The sequence below is a fragment of the Dendrobates tinctorius genome, unplaced genomic scaffold (assembly GCF_039654945.1).
Source record: "Dendrobates tinctorius isolate UK_male_01 unplaced genomic scaffold, ASM3965494v1 ptg000058l, whole genome shotgun sequence".
Classification (NCBI taxonomy): domain Eukaryota; kingdom Metazoa; phylum Chordata; class Amphibia; order Anura; family Dendrobatidae; genus Dendrobates; species Dendrobates tinctorius.
This window is the reverse complement of record NW_027361726.1, coordinates 4,625,276-4,653,096: the sequence shown is the minus strand read 5'-3', so window position 1 is coordinate 4,653,096 and position 27,821 is coordinate 4,625,276. Positions and strand designations below refer to the sequence as shown.

The window sequence follows — 27,821 nt, the reverse complement described above, 5'->3', positions numbered from 1 at the left end:
ACAGGAATACAACTACCTGATACTATAGGTCCCATGTCTTTATCTTACCCCGCAGGTTCATCTGATGAGCAGGGGTTCCATTCGCTTCTTCTTTACTCTTGTAGCAGGATATTGATGTGTCTTTGAATGTGCACCAATACGGCTTATAACCTTTCAGAGTCAGTTTCTTGGGTCTATGATGAGAAGAAAAGAAACGACAATCACCATTGCTTTTATGTGACATCTTCCCCTTCGGCCAGGATCCTGCAATCATCAGATGACCCGCAGTTGATAGCACAAATTCTCAGTTTCCATCTGAGTGAGACACCAGATGATCGGGTCAGACAGTGGTCACCACACACAGGGCAGATCTGTCTATGATGGGAGTGCAACGAAGAGTTTACAAAATGAAACTATTGTCTCAGAAAAGAGCGGCAATGGCTGTGCCCGAAATGTTACAAATGCTGATCACATTTCACATAATACAGACTGCCACATATGCTGTCTGTATTCAGCTACTCTACTTTTGGGTGTTGTCAAGAACTAGAAACACATAACTCTTCTTCCAGAAGCAGCGCCACACCTGTCCACAGGTTGGGTGTGGTATTACAGTTTGACTCCACTGATGTGAATAGGGCTGAGCTGCAATACCACATGCAGCCTGTGGATACGAGTGGTGCTATTTTCTTTCGATCACCATAAAACCCTTTCAACATAACCAGTTCCTCGTTTAAAGGAAGAGCTTGAGATAAAGAATATTTCCGAGATGCAATAGGGTAATAATCCAAATAACCATCTGAAAGCTGCTCCGGAATATTGGTCTCATGCCGAACGGAGATTGGATCTTGAATTCAGACTTTGGCAGAATCGGTTACCAACGCGGAGTCCGTGTCCTCTTCAGGTTTGTTTGGATTTCTGCGGTGAATTATAAGGCGCTCTCCCCTTGCCTGGGAGGCCAAGTGTGCGGCACGGAGGCCATGGTTCGGATTCGCTCTGGAATCCTTCCAGACTTCAGTTAGATAAGCAGAGCAAGAGATCGGGAGTTAATGAGCACGGCCCTATAGAGACGCTCCGGGCACAATTTGGAAGTGCGGCCTCTGGAGCTTGACATTTCGGGAGTCGTTAAAGAAAGAGCAGATTGGGTTACTGCCACCGCCATATTCTGACAGCGCCGCCATTGTCCCTCCTTGTGCCCCGCGGGGTCTCCTGTATCCTGACCTTTACCAATCTCTTGTGCCGGCAACACAAATAGCACTTGAGCGTTCGAGGAGACAGATATCGTGCCATTTTTAACATGCCAACAGCCTGCCGAACAGGTTTTCATCCGAGCACAAACAAGACATGGGCAGAGGACCAATTTCTAGTCCTTTGCAGGGATGCGGCCAGCACAGGTGCCGCTTAGATTTCCCCATGTATGGAGCCAATGGAAAATACATCAAGACCACAAAGCTCTGAAAAAGGCAGAAGGCTTTTCTCAACTCCAAGGTATGCAAGTCAAAGCTTTACTATCTAAACAGAGCCGAAATGCTGTACCCGATCCCCCCAGGTGCAGATTCCTCCAGATATGGCTGCAAACACTGAAGCGCTGTTGTCCCCATTATGACAATGGGGTCATCCTGCTGCAGTGCCAAGAATCAGGGACTGGGTCAGGATTTCCGCTCTGCCCCATCTCAATCCTCCCAGATAGAACAGCACCTGATGCCAGCCGACCAAAGCCTTGCTGACCAGAAGGGGGCGTCACTGGGGGTGAACTCATTCTGGGCACAATGGGCAGAGCGGCATGCTGGATCACCGTAATTTATGGTCGGATGTTTGTGCACTTACTTGAAGATTTTTAAGTTGTCTGTGAGTTCTGGAATGGAGGTGATGTCACCCTAAGAGAAAAAAAAAAAAAAAAATTGCAATAGAGTATTAAAGGGAATCTGTCAGCAGGTTATTGCTTTTTCATCTGAGAGCAGCATATTGTAGGGGAAGAGACCCTGATTCCATCAATGTATCACTAATTAGACTGTATGCTGTAGTTTCAATACAATCAGTATTTTATCAGCAGGAGATTAGCACTGCAGGACTAGTTGTTGAGTGCCAGGTAGTCCAGCTAATTTGTGTAACCCCACCACTGATGGCAGCTTGCTAAGAATGTACGGGTGATCAGAGCTTCAGTTCCCTACACGGTAGTTTGGCCGGAGCATCGCTATGCATGAAATTGGTCCACAATACTTAAAGAGATTATCTGGAATTAGAAAAACATTGTTCCCTTCTTCAAAAAAAAAAAAAAAAAAAAAAAAAAAACCCACTGCCACCCCGGTCCACAGGTTGTGCCTGGTATTGCAGCTTGGCCTCATTCCTTTCGTTAGAGCTGAACTTCAGCACCAAACACCCCATAGGGAGGTGGCTGCCTGGAAGAAAGCAGCCATGGTTATTAAATCTTGTACATCCCCTTTAATGAGCTCCGTGGCCCCTTTCTGTGGCTTCGGACGGGGTGCTGAACAGGACTCCGCCAATCTAAAAGGGAGCAAAAAATGCCAGGTCTCAACGACATTGACCGAAGTCTGATCTTACCAAGATGGTTGAAGTCTTTCCTCCCTCCAGGGTGATCTCCAGATCAGACAGAGCCGCATCGACCTCATCGACTTCTTTATCGCTGTTGTTATAATGGTTCTCTGATGACATCATGGACAGCTTGTTTATGTGATACTGCAAGAAACAAAAGGACACGACGACTGGAGTCAGCAGCTACGAATCTATCACAGAGCTGAAGGTTTTCCTATGGATGTAGCAGAGCTGGGTTTGTTTGTTGTTGGGCACCACATCTACTCAGATGGACTACGGCCATCACAAATGTCATCGCACAGCAGTGATGTCACGGAAGAGCCGAGAGCAGTCCCGTCTTCCAGGATTAGCTGTGCGATCAATGGGGGGGTTGGTCATATCTATGGAGAGCAAAGCACGGATCATAGATGCCCTCGGCTGCAAGACTTTACGGCGATACAGATTATGAAGTATCGATAGCCTGGAGATCGGAGACATCGGACCACAGACTGATCTATGGCGGATCATGTGAATCCTCCCAATCCACAGATACAGCTCTGCTACACCATCACTTCTCCAGATGTTGTACCGAGCGCCGACCTCCTACCAGCTGCAGGACAGAGACTCTACAGGAATTATCCCCCCCATCCTGCCCGAAAACAAGACATTCCCACCAGATCCTCAGTGTCAGTAATCAGACCACTACAACTCCCAACACAACATATGCCACAAGAAAACACCACAAGTTCTGGTCGGGCGATGTGCGCATGCCTGACGGTGTTCCTGCTTGAGGAGCTCAAAGTGCTCACACGGTTTGCGGTTGTTGAGCATTCCGGGAGTGCCGAGTGAGGGCCTCTGGTTTTTGAGCCGGGACACATCCACGCATGCGCCGCTATTCCCTTGACGTCATCCCACTTACGTGTCCCATTGAACGTTTTATTATTGGGCAACCATTTATTTTTACATTTAAAGCGCTGATTTAGCGCACTGATCCCATATATATTATATATATATACATATACATATACACACATATACATACATGCGCTGCCTATTTTATAATATATAGCAATCTTTCATTCTATAGGCAGCATTTAATAGGTCAGAGCGCATGCGCTATGTCATCTAAGTGGATGACTGTTTTCATTGGTTGCCCAAGATATATATACTAATCTCAGATTACAAATAAGCCACGCCTCCTGAGGAAGCTACGGCGTAACGCGCGTAGGGGCGGCAGGCCAGGGCAACGGTTTCACTCTCAACTTGTAAGTGTAGTTTTTACTATGACATTATGCATTCATTCATGACTCTTTTGGTAGGACACTGTTGCGATGCACTTGTCTAGTTGGTTGGGCTTTTGTGATATTAGAGTTATTTGTGTGCACATTTTTCACCAGCGTGTGGTAGCAAGAAGCATTGGCTGTTCATGTCAGCTCCTTAATAGACTGCTGACCCACGGCGATTAATTTATATTGATAGTCTGACCAAGTTGTTTTGCACACCCTTGGCATTTTAGATGTATATACTCTGTACTCTTATTCATTGTTTAATAAAATTATGTGATTTTAGCTTTAAAAACTCTCTGATCTCCTCTTCCTAATTGAACTGTGGGGTTTTCTTGTGGCATATGTTATTTGAGTTGTGCTATTTCCTGTGAACAGGGTAGTGTGTATCCCAACACAACATGTACACAGTATACCAGAACTACAACCCCCAGCATGATCACAATGCAATTTCATGTATAGTGTATGGTAATATTCATGTCATGTTGGGGGTAGCAGTGCTCAAAATAAATAATAGAATGGTGTTATAGTTCCACCCAATAGTCAGGTCCTGATGGGGGTTGTAGTGTTCCCTGTACAGAGCATTTTGCAACTGTGTTATGATCCATGTTGGGGGTTGTAGTGTCCTATAGTGGTTGGTTCATATTGGGGGTTGTAGTGGTCTATGTACAGACTGAATTAGAATCACGTTGGGGGTTGGACTTCTATAGCCCCACCCTGGATCTGCCCTATCCCCCCGCATCCACCTTCCCTATGCCATGGACTTCTATAGCCCCACCCTGGATCTGCCCCCCATCCACCTTCCCTATGCCATGGACTTCTATAGCCCCACCCTGGATCTGCCCCCCATCCACCTTCCCTATGCCATGGACTTCTATAGCCCCACCCTGGATCTGCCCCCCATCCACCTTCCCTATGCCATGGACTTCTATAGCCCCACCCTGGATCTGCCCCCCATCCACCTTCCCTATGCCATGGACTTCTATAGCCCCACCCTGGATCTGCCCCCATGCCGCCATCCACCTTCCCTATGCCATGGACTTCTATAGCCCCACCCTGGATCTGCCCCCCATCCACCTTCCCTATGCCATGGACTTCTATAGCCCCATCCTGGATCTGCCCCCACCCACCTTCCCTACAGCCCCTACCCAACATCCCTACAGTCCCTATCCCTATTCCCTTTTGTACACTTGCTTTGGCAAAACTAATGTGTATTTAGTCGTGCCAATAAAGCTTCTTTGAATTTGTGTTAGCTTTACAGAGTATAATAGAATTGGGTGTTGTAGTCTCTTATGTACAGAACTTATTATAACTATCAGGATGATGTTGGGGGTTGTAGTCTGTTGTTATCTTTCTGAGGGTATTGTGTATAGTATAATGGTCATATCCAGTGGTTGGTTCATAGTGGGGGTTGTAGTCTTATGTACAGAACGTATTAGAACTGTATTAGGATGATGTTGGGGTTGTAGTGCGCTCTTTACAGAATATAACAGAATTGTATTATCGCCATGTTGGGGGTTGTAGTCTCTTATGTACAGAACATATTCGGATGATATTGGGGGTTGTAGTGGCCCGAGTTTAGTAGACTGGTATTGTATTCTAACCATGCAGACATTTCACAGGTTACCAGTACAAACTCTAAGTTGATGGACCCCCTGAACCCCCAATTGTGGGGTCTGGCAGCCATCCACTCCTGTAGGATTACTCACTCGCTATACGAGTCACGGCATCAAATGTCACCGACTAGAGACCATTAATGATCGTCTGTGAATCAGCAGCATGGCTGACAGCGTCTGGAAAGCATTGCACGGGGGTCCGGATCACATTCCCAGACGCTGCAGGGACGACGGAGTCCTGAATCACAGGGACAATACTCCAGTGCCGCATTCACACTGGGAAGGACGCCGCGCTCTCGGGAACACAAGGGCTAGGACATTAATGAGTCCTTCTACGACGTCCGCTGTGAGCGGCTAATTACATGAACTAGGGTCCAGAGATGTAAGGAAACGACTCCACCCTGCGGCCCACTTATAAATAGCGCGGCCCCCTGACAGCTCCAGCAGCTGTGCAAGAAAAACGACAACAGGAAATGCAGCCGCGTTCCCAGATCCGATGTCCGAGCCACAGAAATGTCTCCGCCGAGACGTCCGCGCAAATCCCTGCACAGACGAGCTGGATTCTTAGCAGGTGAACGGCGGCCATAGCCCGGGTGACTCCTCATTTACCACGGCCTTTTATTCTCCCCTGCGGTTTGCATACCAATCTGCTCCCACTCATCCAGATTGGCGTTTTGTACGTCTGGTAATGAAGGGTGCACAGCGGAGAGAGGCGCCAAAAGAAGTTTGTGACACGTTAAGTAGCCAGAATCCTGGCAAAATCTACTCGACCAATCGTGACCTTAGTTTTCAGTATACCTATATATTGTTTAAGGAAAGGAAAGAAGCGGCACATCCATCCACAATGTGTACAAATTTAGTTCATACTTTATTCAAGATTCATTAAAAACATGGAATCCAAAAACTATAGATAAAAACCTGACGCGTTTCTGGCATCCAAGCGCTCTTAGTCATAGGATATGTCAGAAATACATCAAGTATATATTGTTTAGTTTAGCCGTTCTTTCTTCAGTTGAGTCTAACCTCAGAAATCCCTGGTGATCACCAGTGATCGACTCGGGGAAATGCTCTGCCAGCCAAGCATTTTACCTGCAGTGGCCACTTGTGGGGAAATGTAGTATTACAGGCTAGTTATTTGCATATATATTCCACAATTCAGCAGTGAAATTAAATCTTTTTTTCTTGTTAAGGTCTCTTTGCTCTGGCTCAGAGGGGCAAAAATCATGGAATTTTCTTTGTAGTGACAATATATTTTAAACAGTCCTTAAACATTGCTCAGCTTGGTGTTCACATCTCTAGTATTTCCCTTATCACCTGCATGGGGTCCTCTACCCACTAGGCACAGACATGTAAAAGCTCAGCCCCCTGCTGTAGTCACTAGAGGACTCATCTGTCTACAGTCTCATGTTATGGCACCATACCAAGTACTGTCCGGGGCAAGATCAGCAACCTGCAGTTGTGGAACTACAACTCCCAGAATGCCCTGTGGCTAATATATTTTATAATACTCCAGTACCCTTTGCCCACAGACTTCCACAACAGCTGGCGTGCAGCAGGTCGCGGATCGCTCCTCTAGCAGTGACAGCTAAAATTGTAAGTATGCAGAGAAAACAGCAGCGGATCTGAACTAAAGAAACCGCGTAAGACACTGGGTTAGTAGCAAACGGAAAAAGGTTTGCCTTAAAAATATAGATGTAGGAAAAAATAAAGTTCACGAACTACAAAATGTTGGTTTTGTCAACAGAACAGTCTGAAAGATCTGCAGAGTTGCAGGAAGCCTCGCTATTCCCAGAGCAGTGCCCAGCAGTCGCAGGAAGCCTCGCTATTCCCAGAGCAGCGCCCAGCAGTCGCAGGAAGCCTCACTATCCCCAGAGCAGCGCCCAGCAGTCGCAGGAAGCCTCGCTATCCCCAGAGCAGCGCCCAGCAGTCGCAGGAAGCCTCGCTATCCCCAGAGCAGCACCCAACAGTCGCAGGAAGCCTCGCTATCCCCAGAGCAGCGCCCAGCAGTCGCAGGAAGCCTCGCTATCCCCAGAGCAGCGCCCAGCAGTCGCAGGAAGCCTCGCTATCCCCAGAGCAGCGCCCAGCAGTCGCAGGAAGCCTCGCTATTCCCAGAGCAGCGCCCAGCAGTCGCAGGAAGCCTCGCTATCCCCAGAGCAGTGCCCAGCAGTCGCAGGAAGCCTCGCTATCCCCAGAGCAGCGCCCAGCAGTCGCAGGAAGCCTCGCTATTCCCAGAGCAGCGCCCAGCAGTCGCAGGAAGCCTCGCTATTCCCAGAGCAGCGCCCAGCAGTCGCAGGAAGCCTCGCTATTCCCAGAGCAGCGCCCAGCAGTCGCAGGAAGCCTCGCTATTCCCAGAGCAGCGCCCAGCAGTCGCAGGAAGCCTCGCTATTCCCAGAGCAGCGCCCAGCAGTCGCAGGAAGCCTCGCTATCCCCAGAGCAGCGCTCAGCAGAGTCGCAGGAAGAGTCACTTATCCCAGAACAGCGCTCAGCAGAGTCGCAGGAAGCGTCGCTATTCCCAGAACAGCGCTCAGCAGAGTAGCAGGAAGCCTCGCTATCCCCAGAGCAGCGCTCAGCAGAGCAGCAGGAAGCCTCGCTATCCCCAGAACAGCGCCCAGCAGAGTCACAGGAAGAATCGCTATTCCCAGAGCAGCGCTCAGCAGAGTTGCAGGAAGAGTCACTTATCCCAGAGCAGCGCTCAGCAGAGTTGCAAGAAGAGTCACTTATCCCAGAGCAGCGCCCAGCAGAGTTGCAGGAAGAGTCACTTATCCCAGAGCAGCGCTCAGCAGAGTCGCAGGAAGAATCGCTATTCCCAGAGCAACGCTCAGCAGAGTTGCAGGAAGAGTCACTTATCCCAGAGCAGCGCCCAGCAGAGTCGCAGGAAGCCTCGCTATCCCCAGAGCAGCGCTCAGCAGAGCAGCAGGAAGCCTCGCTATCCCCAGAGCAGCGCTCAGCAGAGTCACAGGAAGTGTCGCTATCCCCAGAGCAGCGGTCAGCAGAGTCACAGGAAGCCTTGTTATTCCCAGAGCAGCGCTCAGCAGAGTCGCAGGAAGCCTGGTTATTCCCAGAGCAGCGCTCAGCAGAGTCGCAGGAAGCGCCACTATTCCCAGAGCAGCGCTCAGAGTCCCAGGAAGCATCACTATTCCCAGAGCAGCGCTCAGCAGAGTCGCAGGAAGCATCGCTATTCCCAGGGCAGTGCTCAGATGTGCTGCAAAATAATACTACAAATAAAACCCATTGTCCCCTTCGCAAAACGCAGAGGGGCCACAGGACTAAAAGAGGGAAAAAGAGGAAACTGTAATCTAGACCGGGCCAATCCCTGATCTACCCACCTGCAGAGCGGCGAACATCATCATCTCCTCCTCCGTGCACTCAATCTCCTCCAGCAGGATGGACCATTTTGCTTGTTCAAAGAGTTGGTTGATGCGGATGGCGTCATACTACAAAACACCAAGAGAAAAATCAGGAAAAAAAGGCAAAATCTATCCCCTGCCCTTCTTCCATTCCCACGCTGTGTGATATCCTCTTCGGTAGACGCCACCTGACACAGGCGTGCCTGCTATGGCGATACAATGTCCCTGCCATGCAATGCCAATGCCGGGCACCCCTATGTCAGCTGGCGGCCTCCGATTGACAGTTGCCCGGCAGCATGCATCGCGATATAGGATCCCGGCGGGTCTTTGCACCACAATACATTTCAGCTGGACGTACGTCCTCGGATGCACATCCAGGAGTAATAGGCGCTGTCATCGGCGGGCCACCCTCTGTGACCGTGATCGTCACACCGCTGTTCATACAGTCCAAAAAGTTGTAACAATTAAAGCAATGCCTGGCCATGAGACTCTATAGTTCCTCCAGGCACTACATCTGCCGGTACTTACTTTAGTTATCAGTCATGAAGAATTGGAACTACAGTGTGCTGGATGAGCACTCGGGCCCTATAGGGGGTTACACAAGATCAGAAAATCATGGACACCTTTTTCTGATAAACCCAGCACACGAACTGGCTGTGATCAGAAATATCAGAAGCCGGTAACAAAGGTGCCACTGTTTCTAGAAAAACAAACATTTTTTCCCACCTCGTACAACCCCTTTAAGTTTATTTTTGATTACCAGACAAGATTTTGCCCCATGACTACTGCCATCTGCTGGTAAGTGGTGGAATTACCTTAGGATTCAAATCAAAGAAGCTGTGATACTTGAATCGTAGAAGTAAAGCCTCATTTTCTTTGACATCTTGTTCCATGAGAGATCGCGAGGAGTCCAGCCAGCTGAAGAAGAGGAGCAAGTACATTTATTAATCAGTAAAATAAGAAAAGAATTCTGAAACAAAAAAAAACAAACAAAAAAAAGCAATAAAATAAACCTCTTACCCCTGATTAATTTTGGCTTTGTCAAGAAGTGTTTGGGGCTTGTACAATTTGGTCAGGATATCTGGAGACGTGATTGGTTGGCTGACAGCCAGGATGCCAGGGTTGCCCTCTGACAAGGCACTATCCCCAAACCATGCTGAAGTGGGTGAAAGAGGGCTGCCGTCACGGGAGTCATACGTCGGGGTCATGGTTTTACTATACAAGCCAGGGCTGGAGTATATACTTCCTAAAAGAAAAAATAAAAAAAGGGAAGCAGAAAAAGTGATTTAGAATTTTGTTTTCTTCTGCTATAAATGTTATTAAAACAAACTAAAGAAAAAAAATGGTCACAACACAAGTCCTGCATGCTACACGAGCCAGCAAAATGAAATACAAGAAGGTGGGAAAACAAAGGGAAGAAGACAGGAGCGGAGACACCGAGGCAGAGAATGCGCTCACCTTTTACCGGCCCGATGTAAAGAACCTCATTTCCTATAGAAAGAGGAGGAAAAGGAAAAAGAAAAGAAAAAGAAAGAAAGGAAATGAGAAAGCCAGAGAGTGAAGAATAGTAGGACAGTGCTCAGTCAGCAGAATAGATGGGTTCCTATAAAATGCCTAGATTATGTCAGGGAGGGAAGGACTGGGCATGTTGAATTTCAATATGCCCAATGCTTTCCATACCAAGGAAGATAAGCATCATTCTCTTAAGGCTATAACCAGGGGCAGACATATCATTGATGCAACCAACCAGGAGCCCAGGAGGTGCCGGGGTCACTTCTACCTCTAAAGCAAAGAGAATGTACATCATGATGAGCTATTGGGCTGCACAGGGGCCCATACATTGCTCTTGCACAGGGGCCCCTGCTGTCTGTGTCCACCAGTGACTATATCCAAGGCATGAGAATGTAACCTACACATATCACATCCACAGAAACTTAGAGAAAGGATATAACATAGAACCCAGGCATAAAGGTATAACCTAGGTAAAGGATATTCGTACAGGTAGACATGGCTGCCATTAGATTATCGCTTCCTGTCCTATACTGACCAGTTCCCGGTGTTAAAGGTCCATCTAGTTCCAGAATGTTCTCTTCGGTTTGATTATCTTCCATCTTTTTCTTTTTTTTCTTTGTTGGATCTCGCGGTTTCCGGAGAAGTGAAAGTTCCTCCGGGTGTCGGATATCTGCAAGAGAATAAAATGATTATTAACTAAAATCTTCTAATGAAGTCACTGAGCTTTTCCAAGAACAAATACAACTGTGAAATGGCTAAATGTAAAAAGAAGCAGTCTCCGCTCCGGACAGCTCGGTTTTACTAAAAACGTATCATAATTCAAGGAGCAGCTTTTCTTGTGACTCTGCTTTGTGCTGTTTGCTCTGTTATTCCTCCAGGAAATGGATCAATTAATTGATAATTGGATTATCATTGTCGGCAGTGTTTCATAACCACAGGACCGATTTGACCATTTTACTCCAGATTTAACACTTCTGCCATCCCTCCCTCTTGTTACCTCTTCTGGAAATTTTTTTACATTTTTTTTATATATTTGCTGTCATGAATTCTAACAGAAGAGGACGGGGGATCGTTTGGGGGTAAATGCCTTTTAGGATTCTCTGGCTTTGGCTCCGGCTGCTGAACCACACGTGTATTTTGTAACTTATCGCTGATGGAGAAATCACATTTTAAGAGCTGGGTCATTGGCCAGGAAGACAAAGACTTAAAAAGTTATGTATTTAAACTGGCAGCAAAAAGGAATTTATCTTTTTTTGCCCGGCCTTGAAAAGACAAAACAGCCTTTTAAGGGGAAAGACAGTTTTGCCTGCAATTTTGCAATATTTAACACATGAAAGAACAAAAAGTTTAAACAGCAAAACAGTGAGACAGAGTCAGAGGGCTGGGGGGACGCGGACACGACCATTGCTGGAGCTCCGGGCTTAGTCTGTGCCCTGGATTGTATGAACATGAAGCAATGTGTCACATTCCAATCTGAGCTCGTGGATGTCAATGGCATCTCCTCATTCTGCTTCATGTGCCAATTGGGCCAAAGCTGTAGTACAAGTCACATTCAAAGTCGTCCCCTCCACGGCGAAGAAACAAGGGACCGGCGCGGTGAAGAAACAAGGGATGATTCCATCTCTGAGTTCAAAAACAACTAAAGACAAAATCTATAATTTGTCCTCCTGCTGTTTGCATGGGTTTCCCTCGGTACTCAACTTCCTCCCACATTCCAAAGATTCACTAAAAAGGTCCAGAAATTCACCGTAGTGTGTTTGTGTCCATGGAAAAAAACATTAAGAGCCCCATTAATTGTAGGGACTGACGACAATCTTTGTGCTGCGCTGTGGAATATGTTGGTGCTTTTCCATGTTGACATGATGTTACCCCTCGAACTGTCCCCTAGTATACAGGGGAGGGTAAACCTACCAAATGTCAGCTACCACAACATATTGGATTGATGGCCTGGAGGAAAGCAGAACAGCAAGATCAGACAACACAGATTAGACTACGAACAATCAGGGAAACATAGTTGCTCTATACACAGCATGGTTGCGGCTTTTTAATCCAATCATATGCAAGTTACTGCATTATTTATAGATGCATGGAAGCAAAAAAAATACATTTTTACAAAAGTATACACCCTCTTACAGTTGTAACTGTTGGCCCACTTTAGTAATTAATCTTGGCTATAGATAAGGTAGTAGTAGGTAGCTGGGCAGACAGCCATCACCCCTGATCCCCCATATAGAAGTAAGCGGGGCACGGCTGTGTTTTGTAAGAGGGAGCGAGGGCTTGTATGGCTTATCAGCTGTGGAAATCCAACATTTCCAATCCTTCTTTCCACCAACAGATGGTGTCCTGGGCCCACCCCGACATACACAATAGGGGATTGGATGGTCCTGCTGAAATCATGACAATTTATAGGGAACTTGACACAATGGAGACATGGTGTTAATGGTTTAGGCCAAGGCATTGGCCATAGCTCCAGATCAAGCTTCATCAACTCATCACTCGGCTATTATCCAACACAGATAGAAGGTGATGAGCTGTGGGAGCTGGATGAGGACAGGGTGGAGGGGATCTACCATGACTAGGTCAGATTGTATACAAATCATGGAAACCTGACAGACCCACACATTTACAACTGGGACTGCTGAAAGCAAGAAGTCCATGGCAGCGATTCTACAAAACTGGTGCAGCACGGGAGAAATCTCTATAGCTGTATGATATATACAAGAATATATTACTGTTACACACTTAACATTATGACTGGTCCATACAATCAGGGTAACTGTTACCACCCACCTTTCGTGTCTCCCTCTTTCCTCATAGACTGTAAGCTTGCGAGCAGGGCCCTCACTCCTCTTGGTATTTGTTATAATCTACTGTATGTGATTATTGTTATGCTGTAATGTCTATTGTCTGTACAAATCCCCTCTGAAATGTAAAGTGCTGCGGAATATGTCGGTGCTATAAAAATAAAATTTATTATTATTATTACAAGAATGATTAAAATAAATAAAATAAGCAGAAGATAAAGCTTGGGGAGCCTGTGCTTGGCACTGTAGGGCAGTGATAAGGAAATACTTGTGTGTGGGCACTTCCTATCATGCAGTAGGAACTTATATAAGCCGGTCATGTATCCGGTTAAGAGCTTTGAAGTCCCTGGCAGCTGTATGTAGGAGGGGGAGAAGCTGCTAAATCTGTTGTGTGACCAAGGTTCAAAGACTGCACCCTCCTCCCACCCTGACAGATGCATACACTGTGCAGTGTGTGGCCATGGGGGCAGTGACTCAGGACCCCAATGTTTTGCCTGCCATAACAGTAATATCCCCCCATTAGCCATCATGGCATGTAATTACTGCAGGGTAAAAACATCCTGCAAAAGCAAATTCTGACACTTTTTAAAGTGAAGCCCCACTGTATTGAGAAGGAGACCACTTAACATCCTGCTGTTAAGGTCCATATTGGGATCTTCATTAGACAACAAGCATTTAATTATAGTCATATTGGAAATCCAGCTTTCTAAGAAACAGATTAAGTGACGCAGTTAGTAACGTGGATGGTGGTAGATCAGGGATTTTTAGTTCTCATAGCCAAGTGTACCAGGAGTCATCTTCTGAGATCACAAGCCAAAGCCTCCGCTGGATGGATCAAATAAAACACGATCACCTTGGCCTGGGTGTACTGTGTTCTGCCAGCCAATTAGATTTACAACAACGAAATCCCACTGGGATCTGTCTGCAATATAAACAGATGTAACAGCAAGAAAGTAGCAACATGGAGTAACAGGAGAAGCCTCAGCACAAGAAGACACATTGTAACCTGAAGAGCTCAGTATGTCAACTCACATCTTCCTCCTCCTCAATAACAAATATGGCCCAAAATACCCATCTGGTTGAGGTTTAGGAATTTGTACCCAATGTTTCCAAACCCTTTACATGCCTTGAAAAACCAAAGGATGGGAGTAATCGAGAAGGAACTTTGTGAACTTAGACAATTGTCTATCACTACCTGATGTTCTCTACTTGCATCTTCTCTAAAAGGTGTCCTCTAAGCGCGACAAATCCACTGTGTATTTTAGCAGCAGTGTCATCGGTGAGGTCTCACGACAGATCACACTCCCCGGCCACTGCCTCGCACTGTGGATTGACCGTATGTACATTTTTGCTGCAGATATCACCATTGTAAAAGGGGAAACTTTGCGGCAAAACTGCAACAAAATCTGCAGCAATATTCAGATTTCTATATGGTTGATCCATTGCAGAAATGTGAAGTCTTTTCGAGATTGAAATATATTTTGGCGTGAGGGAGGAAACCTATGCAAAAACCATTCATTTCCAAGCAAAGGCTATCTCCACCATTCTCATAGAACTGAAGCGTCGTAGGACCCCTCCAGTGACATGTCCTGAAATGCTTCTGGACATTTCCTTTAAATTTTCGGTAGATTTATTACATTGCAGCTAAACCCAAAACGTTTAAAAGTATAAGAGGTGAATTAATCTTAGCCCATGTAAGGGAGGGAAAATACATTGCAGATGATTAAATATTCCTGCACCTAGGCAGCAATCAAGAGACTGCTTCCGTGTTGGATTTTTCATCATATGTGTAAAGAGAATAAGTATCTGCCCCCTCCACCTCCCCGAGTATAAACACACTTGAGATTATTGCATTGACTCCTTGAGATGTGGAATGTGCGGCCGATGAAAGTGTCGCTTGGTGCCTGTAGGGAACAATCTCCTCTCTATCGGCTGACCTTTCCCTGTCCCTACAACAATCACAGTCTGTAAGGGATTTACATTCTTACAGTTCTCACTAAGAGGGGGCTCATCACATCACACAAAGTGACCACTATGATGCCCATCATCCGCACAAACGTTCCACACAATTAGCTACAGAGAAATTCACTAAAAATGGGCCATTCAGCAGAGAGCAATCAATACAAGGCACGAACTAGAATTAAGTCGCTGAGCATTGATGAAGCATGGGGCGAGGGCTGATCATTTTTTTGTTAATGAAATCACAACCCTCCATCTTTTAATACAAAGTTTTACATCAGCATCAGGACTTTTATTCGGACTCCCATGACAGCACCACGAGAGAGGGGATCCGCCCTATAGGAACAGGAAACCTACAGATACAAAAGGGCGGCACCTCTCCCACGCATCAGTTGGTTTCCTGTTCCTGAGGGGACGGGATCCTACAGAAGAAATGGATCCCAGGCCGGCCAGCCGACACCGGTAGCGAGGGGGTCTCCTACCTCGGCCTGGTTCGGATCTCCTGGAAGGCGCCACGGTGGCCCAGGATGGGTGTCACGGCGGTGGCGTGGACAGCAGGGAGCGGCGTCCGGAGGATGTCCGTCTCCGGAATTAAGCCGCCGCCGGTAAGTATACCCCCCCCCCCCGGGGATTCCCGGCTCCGGCGGCGCAGATATGTTGGCAGCGCTGTGCAGGGGGCTGCGACCGGGCGCTGCTCCGGAGCTCCCGGGCGTCCCGTGGGGCTTCCGGCGTTTCCGGGGTAGCGGTGACGTCAGGGGGCGGGCGGAGGAGGCGCTTCCGGGTCAGCGCGCCACTGCGCATGCGCGGCGATTCCAAGATGGCGGCGCCCATCGGAAACACCGATGGCGCGGGGTCGGGCGCCAGCTGGGGTAGGGAGCTCCGTTAAGGGGGGGGGAGCGGCGCGGCATGGATACTGCTGACCGGAGGAGGGGGTATTTAGGCGGGACCCGGGCAGGGTACCTTGCCTTGGCCACATTACTACATGCAGCAGTGTGCAGCAGCAGCAGTGGTAATGGAAAGCGATCGAGAGCAGCAGCAGCAGCAGCGGCAGAAGCAAGGGCAGCAGCGGCAAACATCACTGCCGCCCCTGGATGACCTTCGGCAGGTCAAACAGAAAAAGAAAGGGTCCCGTGACAGTAATGCGGGACGAAGTGACCAGTCCACTCGTAAGAGCTCCTCCAGGCAGACAGGAGCATCGACCGAAAGAAATCCCCCTCGTTCTCCGGTACTTGATTGTGGCACTGGTAAGTGATCTTCGTGAAAGTTCACTCAGTGACGGGACCCCCCTTCTGTGTTTTTCTTTTTCTAGGGAAAAAAGCTACAAGTAAAAATAAGCATAGCGAATGCGCACTCTGTGCATGCCCATTACCGGACGCGTGCCTCAAAAGATTGTGCCCCCCCTGTATTCAGCAGACGGTGGCAGAAGAGTCGCCTGCAGTAGCGGCGAGTTTGAGAGACATTGTCAGGGTAGAAATGAGGGAAACCCTAAAGTCCTTGTCTCAGCCGCAAAGTCTAAGGGGCGAGGTCCCGGCGGAGTCTGATTCCTCGGTAGAGTGGAGAAAAAGCAGAGACTCCCAGGCTTCATCTCCCTCGTCCTCCTCAGGAGAAGAGGACTCGGGGCGATTTTGTCTGCCTCTTGACCGGGTAGACAAGCTGGTCAAAGCAGTCAGAGGGACAATGGAGGCTAAACCCCATTTATCCATGCAGGATGTCATGTTCGGTGGACTGGAACAGAGGAAGCGGAGAGTCTTTCCGTTAAATCAAAAGATACAGGATCTGATCCACAGAGAGTGGAAAAAACCGGACAAAAGAGGGTCGCTACCACCAGCCCTCAAAAGGAGATACCCCTTCGACGATCCAGCAGTAAGTTCTTGGGACAGAGCCCCAAAATTAGACGCTGCCATTGCGAAGGCATCAAAAAAATCCTCGCTCCCCTTTGAGGACATGGGATCCCTTAAAGATCCCTTAGACAGGAAAGCTGATACTTTCCTGAAAAACACCTGGGAGATGGCGGCCGGGTCCTTAAGACCAGCAGTGGCTTCAACGTGCACGGCCAGGTCCATGATGGTCTGGTTGGACCAGTTGGAGTCACAACTAAAACAGGGTACATCAAGACAGACAATTCTTGGGGCCCTACCGACCATCCAAGAGGGAGCAGCCTTCCTGGCAGATGCCTCAGCGGATGCAGTGAGAATGGCCGCCAGAGCAGCAGGTCTCTCTAACGCAGCTCGCAGAGCCCTGTGGCTAAAGTGCTGGCAGGGAGATATCCAGTCCAGAGCAAAGCTCTGTGCGATTCCATGTGAGGGCGAATATTTGTTTGGAACTGTCCTAGACGAGCTGCTTGAAAAGGCGGGGGACGACAAGAAAAGATTCCCAAACCTTTCATCAGCGTCCTACCGTCGCCCATTTGGTAGAAGGAGATTTGGCCAGGGGAGAAGGCGCAACTCTTCGCCTGTTAGAGATCGACCCAGATGGGAAGACAGAAGGAGACGAGGTACGGGCTATATGTTTACTCGCTCGTCGAGAGATCAAAAGAAACCAAATCAATGACTAGCGGTTCCCGTGGGGGGTAGACTGTCATCCTTCTTCCCGGCATGGTCACAGATTACGAATAGTGACTGGGCGCGTAAGGTAATATCCACCGGGCTTACGTTGGAATTTACCCAGATCCCGCGGGACACCTTTAAACTGACCCCCTTAAGATCTTCTCATCTCGAACAAGCGGCTTTAGAAGCGGAAGTCTTGAGCCTATGTCAGAAAAATGTCCTGGTAGAGGTTCCAGAGGCTGAAAGGGGAAGAGGGTTTTACTCTCCCCTGTTTCTAATCCAGAAACCTGATAACACATTCAGAACGATTATAAACCTTCGTTCCCTTAACGAGTTTTTGATTAATCATACATTCAAAATGGAGTCCATTAATACAACAATAAAAATATTGTTTAAAGGTTGTTTTATGGCAGTCATAGATTTGAAAGACGCGTACTATCATGTACCTATCCATACAGACTTCCAGCAGTTCCTGAGGGTGGCAGTTTCAGTAGAGGGCACAGTACGTCATTTTCAGTATAGAGCCCTTCCCTTTGGTCTCTCAGCAGCACCCAGGGTTTTTACAAAGTTAGTGGCCGAAGTTATGGCTCACTTACGAGAGGTTGACGTCTTAATCATTCCATATTTAGACGATTTCTTGATTGTAGGAAAATCGGTGGGTCATTGTAAATCCCAGATAGAAAAAGCTAGATCCAGGTTAGAAAACCTGGGATGGATTTTAAACTACGAGAAATCCCGACTCCAGCCCTTAAAAATACAGAAATTTTTAGGGTTGATACTAAATTCAGACACTCAGCGGTGCCTGCTACCACTAGATAAATTACAAAAGATACAGGAGCAGGTTCTTCGGGCAATGGATAATCCATCTATGACCCTCAGACAGGCCATGTCCCTGTTAGGTTCTCTAACTTCATGCATCCCAGCAGTAAGGTGGGCACAGTTCCATACCAGAACCCTTCAAAACGACGTCTTGATTAATAGCAGGGCCCTTGGAGGCTCCTTACAGGGTCGGATGTGTCTAAGCCCCTCAACTGTTACATCACTGAGATGGTGGCTTGAGAGCGAGAACCTAGCGTCAGGGGTGCCCTGGATAACACAGATAACCCGTATTATAACCACAGACGCAAGTTCCTTCGGTTGGGGAGCCCATATGGGGGACATAGTGGTACAGGGCCAGTGGGATTCTAATTCTGAAATCTCATCCAACCAGAGAGAACTATTGGCGATAGAGCGGGCAGTCAAGAAACTCATTATCTACCTGCAGGGCCATCATGTGAGGATACACTAGGACAACCAGGTAGCGGTAGCATATGTCAACCACCAAGGTGGAACCCGCTCCAGCGCTGATGCAGATAACAGAACGGCTCCTCCAGATAGCAGAGAGAAATTGTCTATCTTTGACCGCGCTCCACATCAGCGGAAAGGACAATGTAAGAGCAGACTTTTTAAGCCGCAAGGCTCTAAGACAAGGAGAATGGGCTTTGAACAAAGATATTTACCGCCAGATTGTCCGCAGATGGGGCCAGCCAGAGGTAGACCTCTTTGCCACCAGAAAAAACAGAAAAGAAAGATTGTTCTGCTCTCTGAACCCCAGGGAAAATCCCCTGGCGGTGGATGCCCTACTGATAAGATGGGACTTTTCTCTGGCATACGCCTTCCCACCATTGAATCTTCTTCCTCTGGTAGTCAGGAAGATCAGAGAGGATCAGGCAAGAGTCATACTGATTGTCCCCTTTTGGCCCAGGAGGACCTGGTTCGCGTGGTTGAGGACCATGTCGGTAGGCGATCCCTGGGTACTGCCGAACCTTCCGGATCTCCTCTACCAGGGGCCAGTCAGCCACCCACAAGTAGCGGGACTTCATTTGACGGCGTGGTATTTGAAAGGTCACTATTAAAAAATAGAGGGTTCTCCAAGAACTTAATTGACACCCTCCTAAGAAGCAGAAAATTAACCACCACTAATATCTATGCTAGGACCTGGAAACGCTTCTTGTCCACCTTTCACTTTGACATCAGAGATGGAATTCCCACGAAACATATTCTGGAATTTCTCCAGAAAGGTTTCGAATTGGGTCTCTCCACAAGTACGCTAAAAGTACAAGTTTCAGCCTTAGGGGCCCTGTTTGCAGCTGATATTGCAAAGGATTATTGGGTAGCAAGGTTCATCAGAGCAGCGGCCAGATCGAGACCTATACACAAAGACAGATGCGTACCGTGGGACTTAAACTTAGTCCTTACAGCCATGACAGAAAGTCCGTTTGAACCTTTAGATTCCGCCTCACTAAAGATTATATCTCTTAAGACAGCATTCCTGGTAGCAATAACATCCGCGCGTAGGGTGAGCGATATACAGGCACTTTCCAGATTTCCTCCTTACACAGAGTTCTTACAGGATAGAGTAATCCTAAGGCCAGATCCAGCACACCTTCCCAAGGTAGCAACACAATTCCACAGGACACAGGAGATAGTTCTGCCTTCCTTCCTCCCTAAGGCTACTTTCACACATCAGTTTTTTGCCGTCAGGCAGGATCCGGCTTTTTTTTAGAAAAAACGGATCCGGCATAAATTTTGGAGAACTGTAGAAACGGATCCGTTTTTTTGCTGGATCCGTCTCTGTTCCTGGCGGCTGGCCAATTGGATCTGAGCATGCGCAGACTTAAAAAAACCGGATCCGGTTGCTGGATCCGTCTTTTTCTGGATCCGGCGCATTCCGGCGCCCATAGACTTTCATTGTAGCAAAAAGCTGGAAGCGCCGGATCCGGCGCTTCCGGCTTTTTCGCCGGAGACAAAAAACGTTACAGTAGACGTTTTTTCAAGACGCCGGAATGAGACAAGTTGCCGGATCCGGCAAAAAACGGATGAAACGCAATGCCATCCGGCGTGATCCGGCGCTAATGCAAGTCAATGGGGAAAAAACGGATCCGGCATTGCATTTTGCCGGATCCGTTTTTTCCAAAAAAAGCCGGATCGCGCCTGAAGGCAAAAAACTGATGTGTGAAAGAGGCCTAACCCAACCAACCCTAAAGAGCAGAAACTCCAGGCGTTAGATATTAGAAGATGCTTACTGACATATTTAGCAGCCACGGATCCTTGGAAGAAGGAGAACGCATTATTCCTATCCTTCCAAGGTTCCAGGAAAGGATACAGAGTATCAAAACGCACATTAGCAAGGTGGATTAGGGAGGCTATCTCTCTTGCCTACACAGCAGGTGGCGGTCCGGCTCCACAGAACCTGAGGGCACATTCCACTCGGGCCATGGCATCATCCTGGGCGGAGAGATCTGGAGTATTAATTGATCAAATATGTAAGGCGGCCACCTGGTCATCTCCTTCCACCTTTTTTAACCACTATCGGTTAGACATGGGTGCCTCCTCAGACCTCACCTTCGGGCTAAGGGTGCTGCAGGCTGTAGTCCCTCCCTAAGTTAGTTTACATCTCTGTAATTCTCTCGTGGTGCTGTCATGGGAGTCCGAATAAAGTATTAAGTTACGTACCGGTAACGGTATTTTTCGGAGGCCCATGACAGCACCCTTAGTTCCCTCCCTTGTTCACATATAGGGGTGCACTCCTTAGAAGATTGTTCATAGAATCACCTTATGTGGGAGATGGTATTGAATAATTCTGTTAAATAGGATAGATAGGTTGTATATATCATATGTTGTGTACTAACCATGGTAGCCTCTCAAGCTCTGTAATCCAACTGATGCGTGGGAGAGGTGCCGCCCTTTTGTATCTGTAGGTTTCCTGTTCCTATAGGGCGGATCCCCTCTCTCGTGGTGCTGTCATGGGCCTCCGAAAAATACCGTTACCGGTACGTAACTTAATACTTTATCGTCCTATACAGGTGAAGGTCAAGTCACTATATACTTTCATCATACATTTCAATTTCATAAACTTTTACCATTACCACATAAATAAAAATGAAATAAAGCCTAGATATATTTGGAAACAATAACTGCAGAGGAGGCGCCATATGGACTTTCACATTGTCTTCTCTCCAACTGAGAAAATTGGCCAAATTATGTTAATCAGAATGGGATCAGATTTTCTTGGGAGGAAAAAACAAAAAACAAAAAACAAACAAGAACTGGACATGTGCACATCCTCATATAATAACATGGATATGAGTGTTTTGTATCAAAACCACATATAGCATTCATGTGCAATGAGCCTTTACAACAAGAAAACACAAAAGGACCAAAAATATCCAGACCTCCCAGGCCCTGTGGAATCTGCTGGGTTAGGGTCAGTAAATGGATCTAGGAGTATACCTCCCAAATAAGTACAAAAAGCTAAATGGGAAGCATTTATGCAGATTTTATCCAAGTGCCATTTTTGAAAAAAAAATTCCCAGTGCAATTAAACATGACAGGAGACCGGTAAGACATGAAAGACGTTCAAAGAAACTTGTTTCAAGGTCATTTGCATTGCAAAAATATATTCACCTTATGCATTTGTATCATTTACTTTCTAGCTGCTACAATCACTCACATATACCACTCTTTTACACACTGTGCACTCCGTCCATATCAGCCCATCTCTCCTCTCTTATGTACAGCTCTCACGCTCTTTTCACAATCTTGAACTGCACTGATCCATTCACTACAACCATATAACACAAGAGACAATCTCACAAATCACTCAATCTGCTCACTTTCTCTATTCTCCTTCTCCTAGTTCTAGTTGCAGGAGCTCACCTAACCCCGGCTCTTCTTGTACTAGCAAGTTTACCCCCCCCACGCTACACTCAAACCCTGCAAATCTCATTAATATTCCTTGCATGCCTTCTGTCTCTTAACTGTGCCCTCTGGAACACACGGTCAGCGTGCAAAACTCTCCTACATTCATTACCTTTTCCTTTCAAATTCACTTAACCTTCTGGCTCTTCCTGAAACCTGAATCCAGCACACCACACTGCTGCTGCCGCCCTCTCATATAGTGGCCTACATTTTTCACAGAGCAGCTGGAGAGGTATTGCTCTGCTCCTCTCAACAATGTACTTTTCTGGTTTTCCCCACTTATCTTCCCTTCTTTTGAGGTACACGCTGTCAGACTACCAGCAGTTCTTCCCGCAAATGGAGGTTGTGTATCGCCCTCCGGGCCCCTTTAGTTAATTCCTGGGTCACTTTGCCACCTGGCTCCCACAGTTCCTGTGACATCCCCACTCTCATCATGGAGCTGTTAACATCCCCAGATGAGAGTGGGGATGTCACAGGAACTGTGGGAGCCAGGTGGCAAAGTGACCCAGGAATTAACTAAAGGGGCCCGGAGGGCGATACACAACCTCCATTTGCGGGAAGAACTGCTGGTAGTCTGACAGCGTGTACCTCAAAAGAAGGGAAGATAAGTGGGGAAAACCAGAAAAGTACATTGTTGAGAGGAGCAGAGCAATACCTCTCCAGCTGCTCTGTGAAAAATGTAGGCCACTATATGAGAGGGCGGCAGCAGCAGTGTGGTGTGCTGGATTCAGGTTTCAGGAAGAGCCAGAAGGTTAAGTGAATTTGAAAGGAAAAGGTAATGAATGTAGGAGAGTTTTGCACGCTGACCGTGTGTTCCAGAGGGCACAGTTAAGAGACAGAAGGCATGCAAGGAATATTAATGAGATTTGCAGGGTTTGAGTGTAGCGTGGGGGGGGGTAAACTTGCTAGTACAAGAAGAGCCGGGGTTAGGTGAGCTCCTGCAACTAGAACTAGGAGAAGGAGAATAGAGAAAGTGAGCAGATTGAGTGATTTGTGAGATTGTCTCTTGTGTTATATGGTTGTAGTGAATGGATCAGTGCAGTTCAAGATTGTGAAAAGAGCGTGAGAGCTGTACATAAGAGAGGAGAGATGGGCTGATATGGACGGAGTGCACAGTGTGTAAAAGAGTGGTATATGTGAGTGATTGTAGCAGCTAGAAAGTAAATGATACAAATGCATAAGGTGAATATATTTTTGCAATGCAAATGACCTTGAAACAAGTTTCTTTGAACGTCTTTCATGTCTTACCGGTCTCCTGTCATGTTTAATTGCACTGGGAATTTTTTTTTCAAAAATGGCACTTGGATAAAATCTGCATAAATGCTTCCCATTTAGCTTTTTGTACTTATTTGGGAGGTATACTCCTAGATCCATTTACTGACCCTAACCCAGCAGATTCCACAGGGCCTGGGAGGTCTGGATATTTTTGGTCCTTTTGTGTTTTCTTGTTGTAAAGGCTCATTGCACATGAATGCTATATGTGGTTTTGATACAAAACACTCATATCCATGTTATTATATGAGGATGTGCACATGTCCAGTTCTTGTTTGTTTTTTGTTTTTTTTTTTTTCCTCCCAAGAAAATCTGATCCCATTCTGATTAACATAATTTGGCCAATTTTCTCAGTTGGAGAGAAGACAATGCATTCTCCTCCCTCCACCACTGCATCTTGTCCACTTCCTGTCTTTGAACCGCTCACTGACGTAAACTTCTTTCATCTTCTCGCCCTACTACCTACAGCAGTGACCCTATTCCCTCTAGTCTCCTTTAGTCCCTTTCCATGGCCGTCACCACTCACCCAACTAAAATATTTAATCTTTCTCATCGGTCATCTTTCCCCTCCTCATTTAAACACACCAGCATACATCCATTACTAAAAAAAAAAAAAAAAAAAAAAAAAAAAAAAAAATCCCTCGACCAGAATTGCGCTACTAACTATAGACCAGTCTCTAATCTTCCCTTCCTCTCAACTCCTGGAACACTTGGTACACCCCCGTCTAATCTGCCATCTCTCAGATCACTTTCTTGCTGCCCCTTTACAATCTGGTTTCCGCTCTTTACATGCTACTGAAACTACCCTCACTAAAGTCTCTAATGATCTACTAACAGCTAAATCTAATGGTCACTGCTCCCTGGATCTCTGCAGCATTGCACACTGTGGGTCATCAGCTCCTCCTCACTTTGCTCCACACCATCGACCTAAAGGACACCATTCTCTCCTGGTTCTCCTCCTACCTCTGATCGCTCCGTCACTGTTTCTTTTACTGGCTCCTCCTCCTCTTATCTTCCCTTTACTGTTGGGATTCCTTAAGGATCAGTCCTAGGCCCTCTCCTGTTCTCCTTGTATACTGCCCCTATTACCATCTCTATGCTGACGACACCCAGTTATACACCTCTACTCCTGACACCACGCCTGCATTATTACAAAACACCAGCAATTGTCTTACCGCTGTCTCTAACATCATGTCCTTCCTGTATCGGGAATTGAACCTGTCAAGACTGAACTCCCTTGTGTTTCCACCCTCCACTAACCTACCTATGCCCAACATTGCCATTTCCGTGTGTGTGGCTCTACCATTACTCTGCAGCAACATGCCCGACGTCTTGGGTTTGCTCTTGATCTCAGATCTTTCATTCACCCCCCCCCCCCCCCATCCGATCACTCCCTCACTTCTTGTCATCTATACCTCAAAAGTATTCCTAGAATTCGACCTTTTCCTCAGCAAAAACTCTGTTTCTTATTCATTCTCATCTGGACTACTGTAGCTCTCTCCAAATGGTCTCCCTCTTACTATACTCTCCCCTCTCCAATCCATCCTGAATGCAGCAGCGATCATTTTCCTTTCCAACCGTAACACCAATACCTCTACCCTGTGTCAGCCATTGCACTGGTTACTCATCCACTCCAGAGTTCAATATAAACGTATCACTCTCACCCACAAAGTGCCACCCTACATCTCCTCCCTCGTCTCAGTCTGTTATCCTACCTGTGCCCTCCACGGCTCAGCACCACCCTACATCTCCTCCCAGTATGTTATGCTACCCGTGCCCTCCGTACTGCTAATGATCCAAGATTAACATCCTCAATGATCCGAACCACTCACTCCCGTCTCCATAACTTCTCTTGTGCGGCGCCAATATTTTGAAATGCACTACACAGGACAATTTGATTAATATCCAATACCTACAGTTTTAAGCTTGCCCATCGCTTCACCACGCTTATCTAAATATTCCTGGTGTGCCCATAGAAAATTTTCTTCCAAATCAGGACCCTCTTAGCATCTTTTCATGCACCCTCCACTCACTAGTTAGTCTTCTGCGTCTGTACTTTTACTGATACTGGCTGGTGACCAGTTCATGAAGCATTATGTGAGCACCCTATTTATTTCATGGCTGGACTGTACAATACAAGTGGTGTTTACCATTCTTCTTTCATGTCTGCCTATTTCCTGAGACTGTAGCTAGCGAGCAGCAGGGCCCTCACTCCTTATGGTATCTGTTAATTTTGTAATTTTTTGCAATATGTTTACAGTCTCTATAAGTCCCCTCTAAAATCTGAAGTGCTGTGGAATATGTTGGCGCTATGGAAATATAAAATTATTATTAATGGATCTGTTAGCCTCAAAAGGAATTTTGCCATAGCTAAGAATTGTCGTTAGTATGCTTTGCACTCCACAGGAAATCCCAAAGTGCTAACATGTCCATTCTAAAAGTAATTTGCAATTGAAAAAAAAAAAAAAAAAAAAAAAAAATTTTCTTCAATCATTTTTTTGTGTTTCATGTGCCCTCATTGGTGCAGCTGGGAATGGCATCTGGAAAGAATCAGTCTTCTTCCCCCTCTGGCAGCTCATTCTTACATCTCCAGCAAGAAGCGTCTTCATGTTACTAATGAAGTTCTGCTCCCTTCCGGATGAGCAGGCAGAAAGCAATTTTTATTGGCTGTTCAGAGGATCACGATGCAGAGGCCTGACTGAGCATGTGTGTCCAGTGTCCACCAGTGCTGTACTCCATAGATGCATGTGGACATTGAGATATACTTTAAATACCAGGTGGTGCCATTCTATGACAGTAAATGTCAGGACACTGCACTGAATGGCTTTTAAATCGAAGCAAATTTTGCTTTCATTGGCATTGACCGCTGCAGACAATCAGTGACTATGCAGGGGATTTAGCACTCACCATAAAAAATATATATATTTGGACATTACATTACAAGATGGCATTACTGGAAAATGCTATAACAAGACAGAAGCCCTTAACTACAGCCTGAGGTCAGAAGGTTTCCCCATCAGGAAGACATAATCTGCGCACACTGATGTGAGAGATTCGACAGCTCCATGACATCGGGCTTTTACCCCCTGGTGACATGACACCAGTTGTACACTGCACCTCGCTAATATATATTCTCCTGTTTGAACAGTTGGAGGCCTAGTCGGCTTTTATAAAACTTACTGAATGTCTTGCAAATGTCCGAGACGGCTTTGAAGACCCGGTCGGAGAAGTTGACCTTCACCTTGACGTATTTCATGTTTGGAAGCTGCAGTCGGAGCAGTTTGTGCTGAGGGGTGAACTGGAGTTTGGCGTCTGCTTGGATGCCATACTTGTCTAAGGTCCAATGAGTCTTCAGCAGCCATGTTTTTTTCTTCTCCCACCACAAGGCGTGATCAGACCAGTCCTTCTTTACATCTGAAAAGGGAACAAAAATAAGAAATTTGATCAATTTTCTAATCGTATTTTATAAAGAGAAGGCAAACTAAAGATGTCCTTACACAATATATGCGAGCTGGCAAGCCTGCGGGAATATGTATGGGGTGACCGCACTGTGTCTGATGGTGCATGTCCAAATCCAACATGCCCAATCCTTTTCTTGTGAAAAAAGCAGCTGCCAGATAAGTGACTGACAGACTCCAGTCTCACCACACACCGAGCATGTTCATATGAGACTCAGGAGGAATAAAGAGGGGTTTCTCTAGGATATGCCAAGATTTGGGGTTACTGGTTAGAGATCCTCTATTAAAATGTACTTTAAAAGGGTCGTCCAGACTCCAGGAAACGGATCATTGTTTGATATTGATATTATTTATATAGCACCATTGATTCCATGGTGCTGTACATGAGAAGGGGTTACATACAAATTACAGATATCACTTACAGTAAACAAACTAACAATGACAGACTGATACAGAGGGGCGAGAGGACCCTGCCCTTTCGGGCTTAAGGCCCTTTTACATTTAGCGATGCACCAGCGATCCGACCCGGTCAGGATCGCTGTTGCATCGCTAAATGATCGCTAGTGAGCTTTCATACAGAAAGATCTCACAGCGATGCAGCAGCGACGCAGCGCACGATACTTACCATTCACACACAGCGATCCTGCGTCCTCCCGCCCGCCTCCACGCGTCGCTGGACGTCACAGCAGGAAGTCCAGCAGGAAGCTGACGACGAGAAATGGAGCCGGACATTCTCGCGCAATCAGCGATAACCAGCGGGGGAGCCGGTCGGAGGC

General features: G+C 46.8%; 1 protein-coding gene across 4 annotated transcripts in view; it reads right to left on the bottom strand.

Moving 5' to 3' along the window:
* FERMT2 (FERM domain containing kindlin 2) overlaps positions 1–27,821 on the bottom strand; it is a 70,558-nt gene that overhangs the window by 11,125 nt on the left and 31,612 nt on the right. For all 4 annotated transcript variants that reach the window (XM_073577950.1, XM_073577951.1, XM_073577948.1 and 1 more), the window contains 8 exons: positions 26,768–27,001; positions 10,802–10,936; positions 9,775–10,000; positions 9,570–9,672; positions 8,734–8,841; positions 2,539–2,673; positions 1,804–1,853; positions 49–173 (listed from right to left, as the gene is read on the bottom strand). In XM_073577950.1, coding sequence (XP_073434051.1) covers positions 49–173; positions 1,804–1,853; positions 2,539–2,673; positions 8,734–8,841; positions 9,570–9,672; positions 9,775–10,000; positions 10,802–10,936; positions 26,768–27,001 — 1,116 coding nt within the window. The remainder of the gene's footprint in view (positions 1–48; positions 174–1,803; positions 1,854–2,538; positions 2,674–8,733; positions 8,842–9,569; positions 9,673–9,774; positions 10,001–10,801; positions 10,937–26,767; positions 27,002–27,821) is intronic.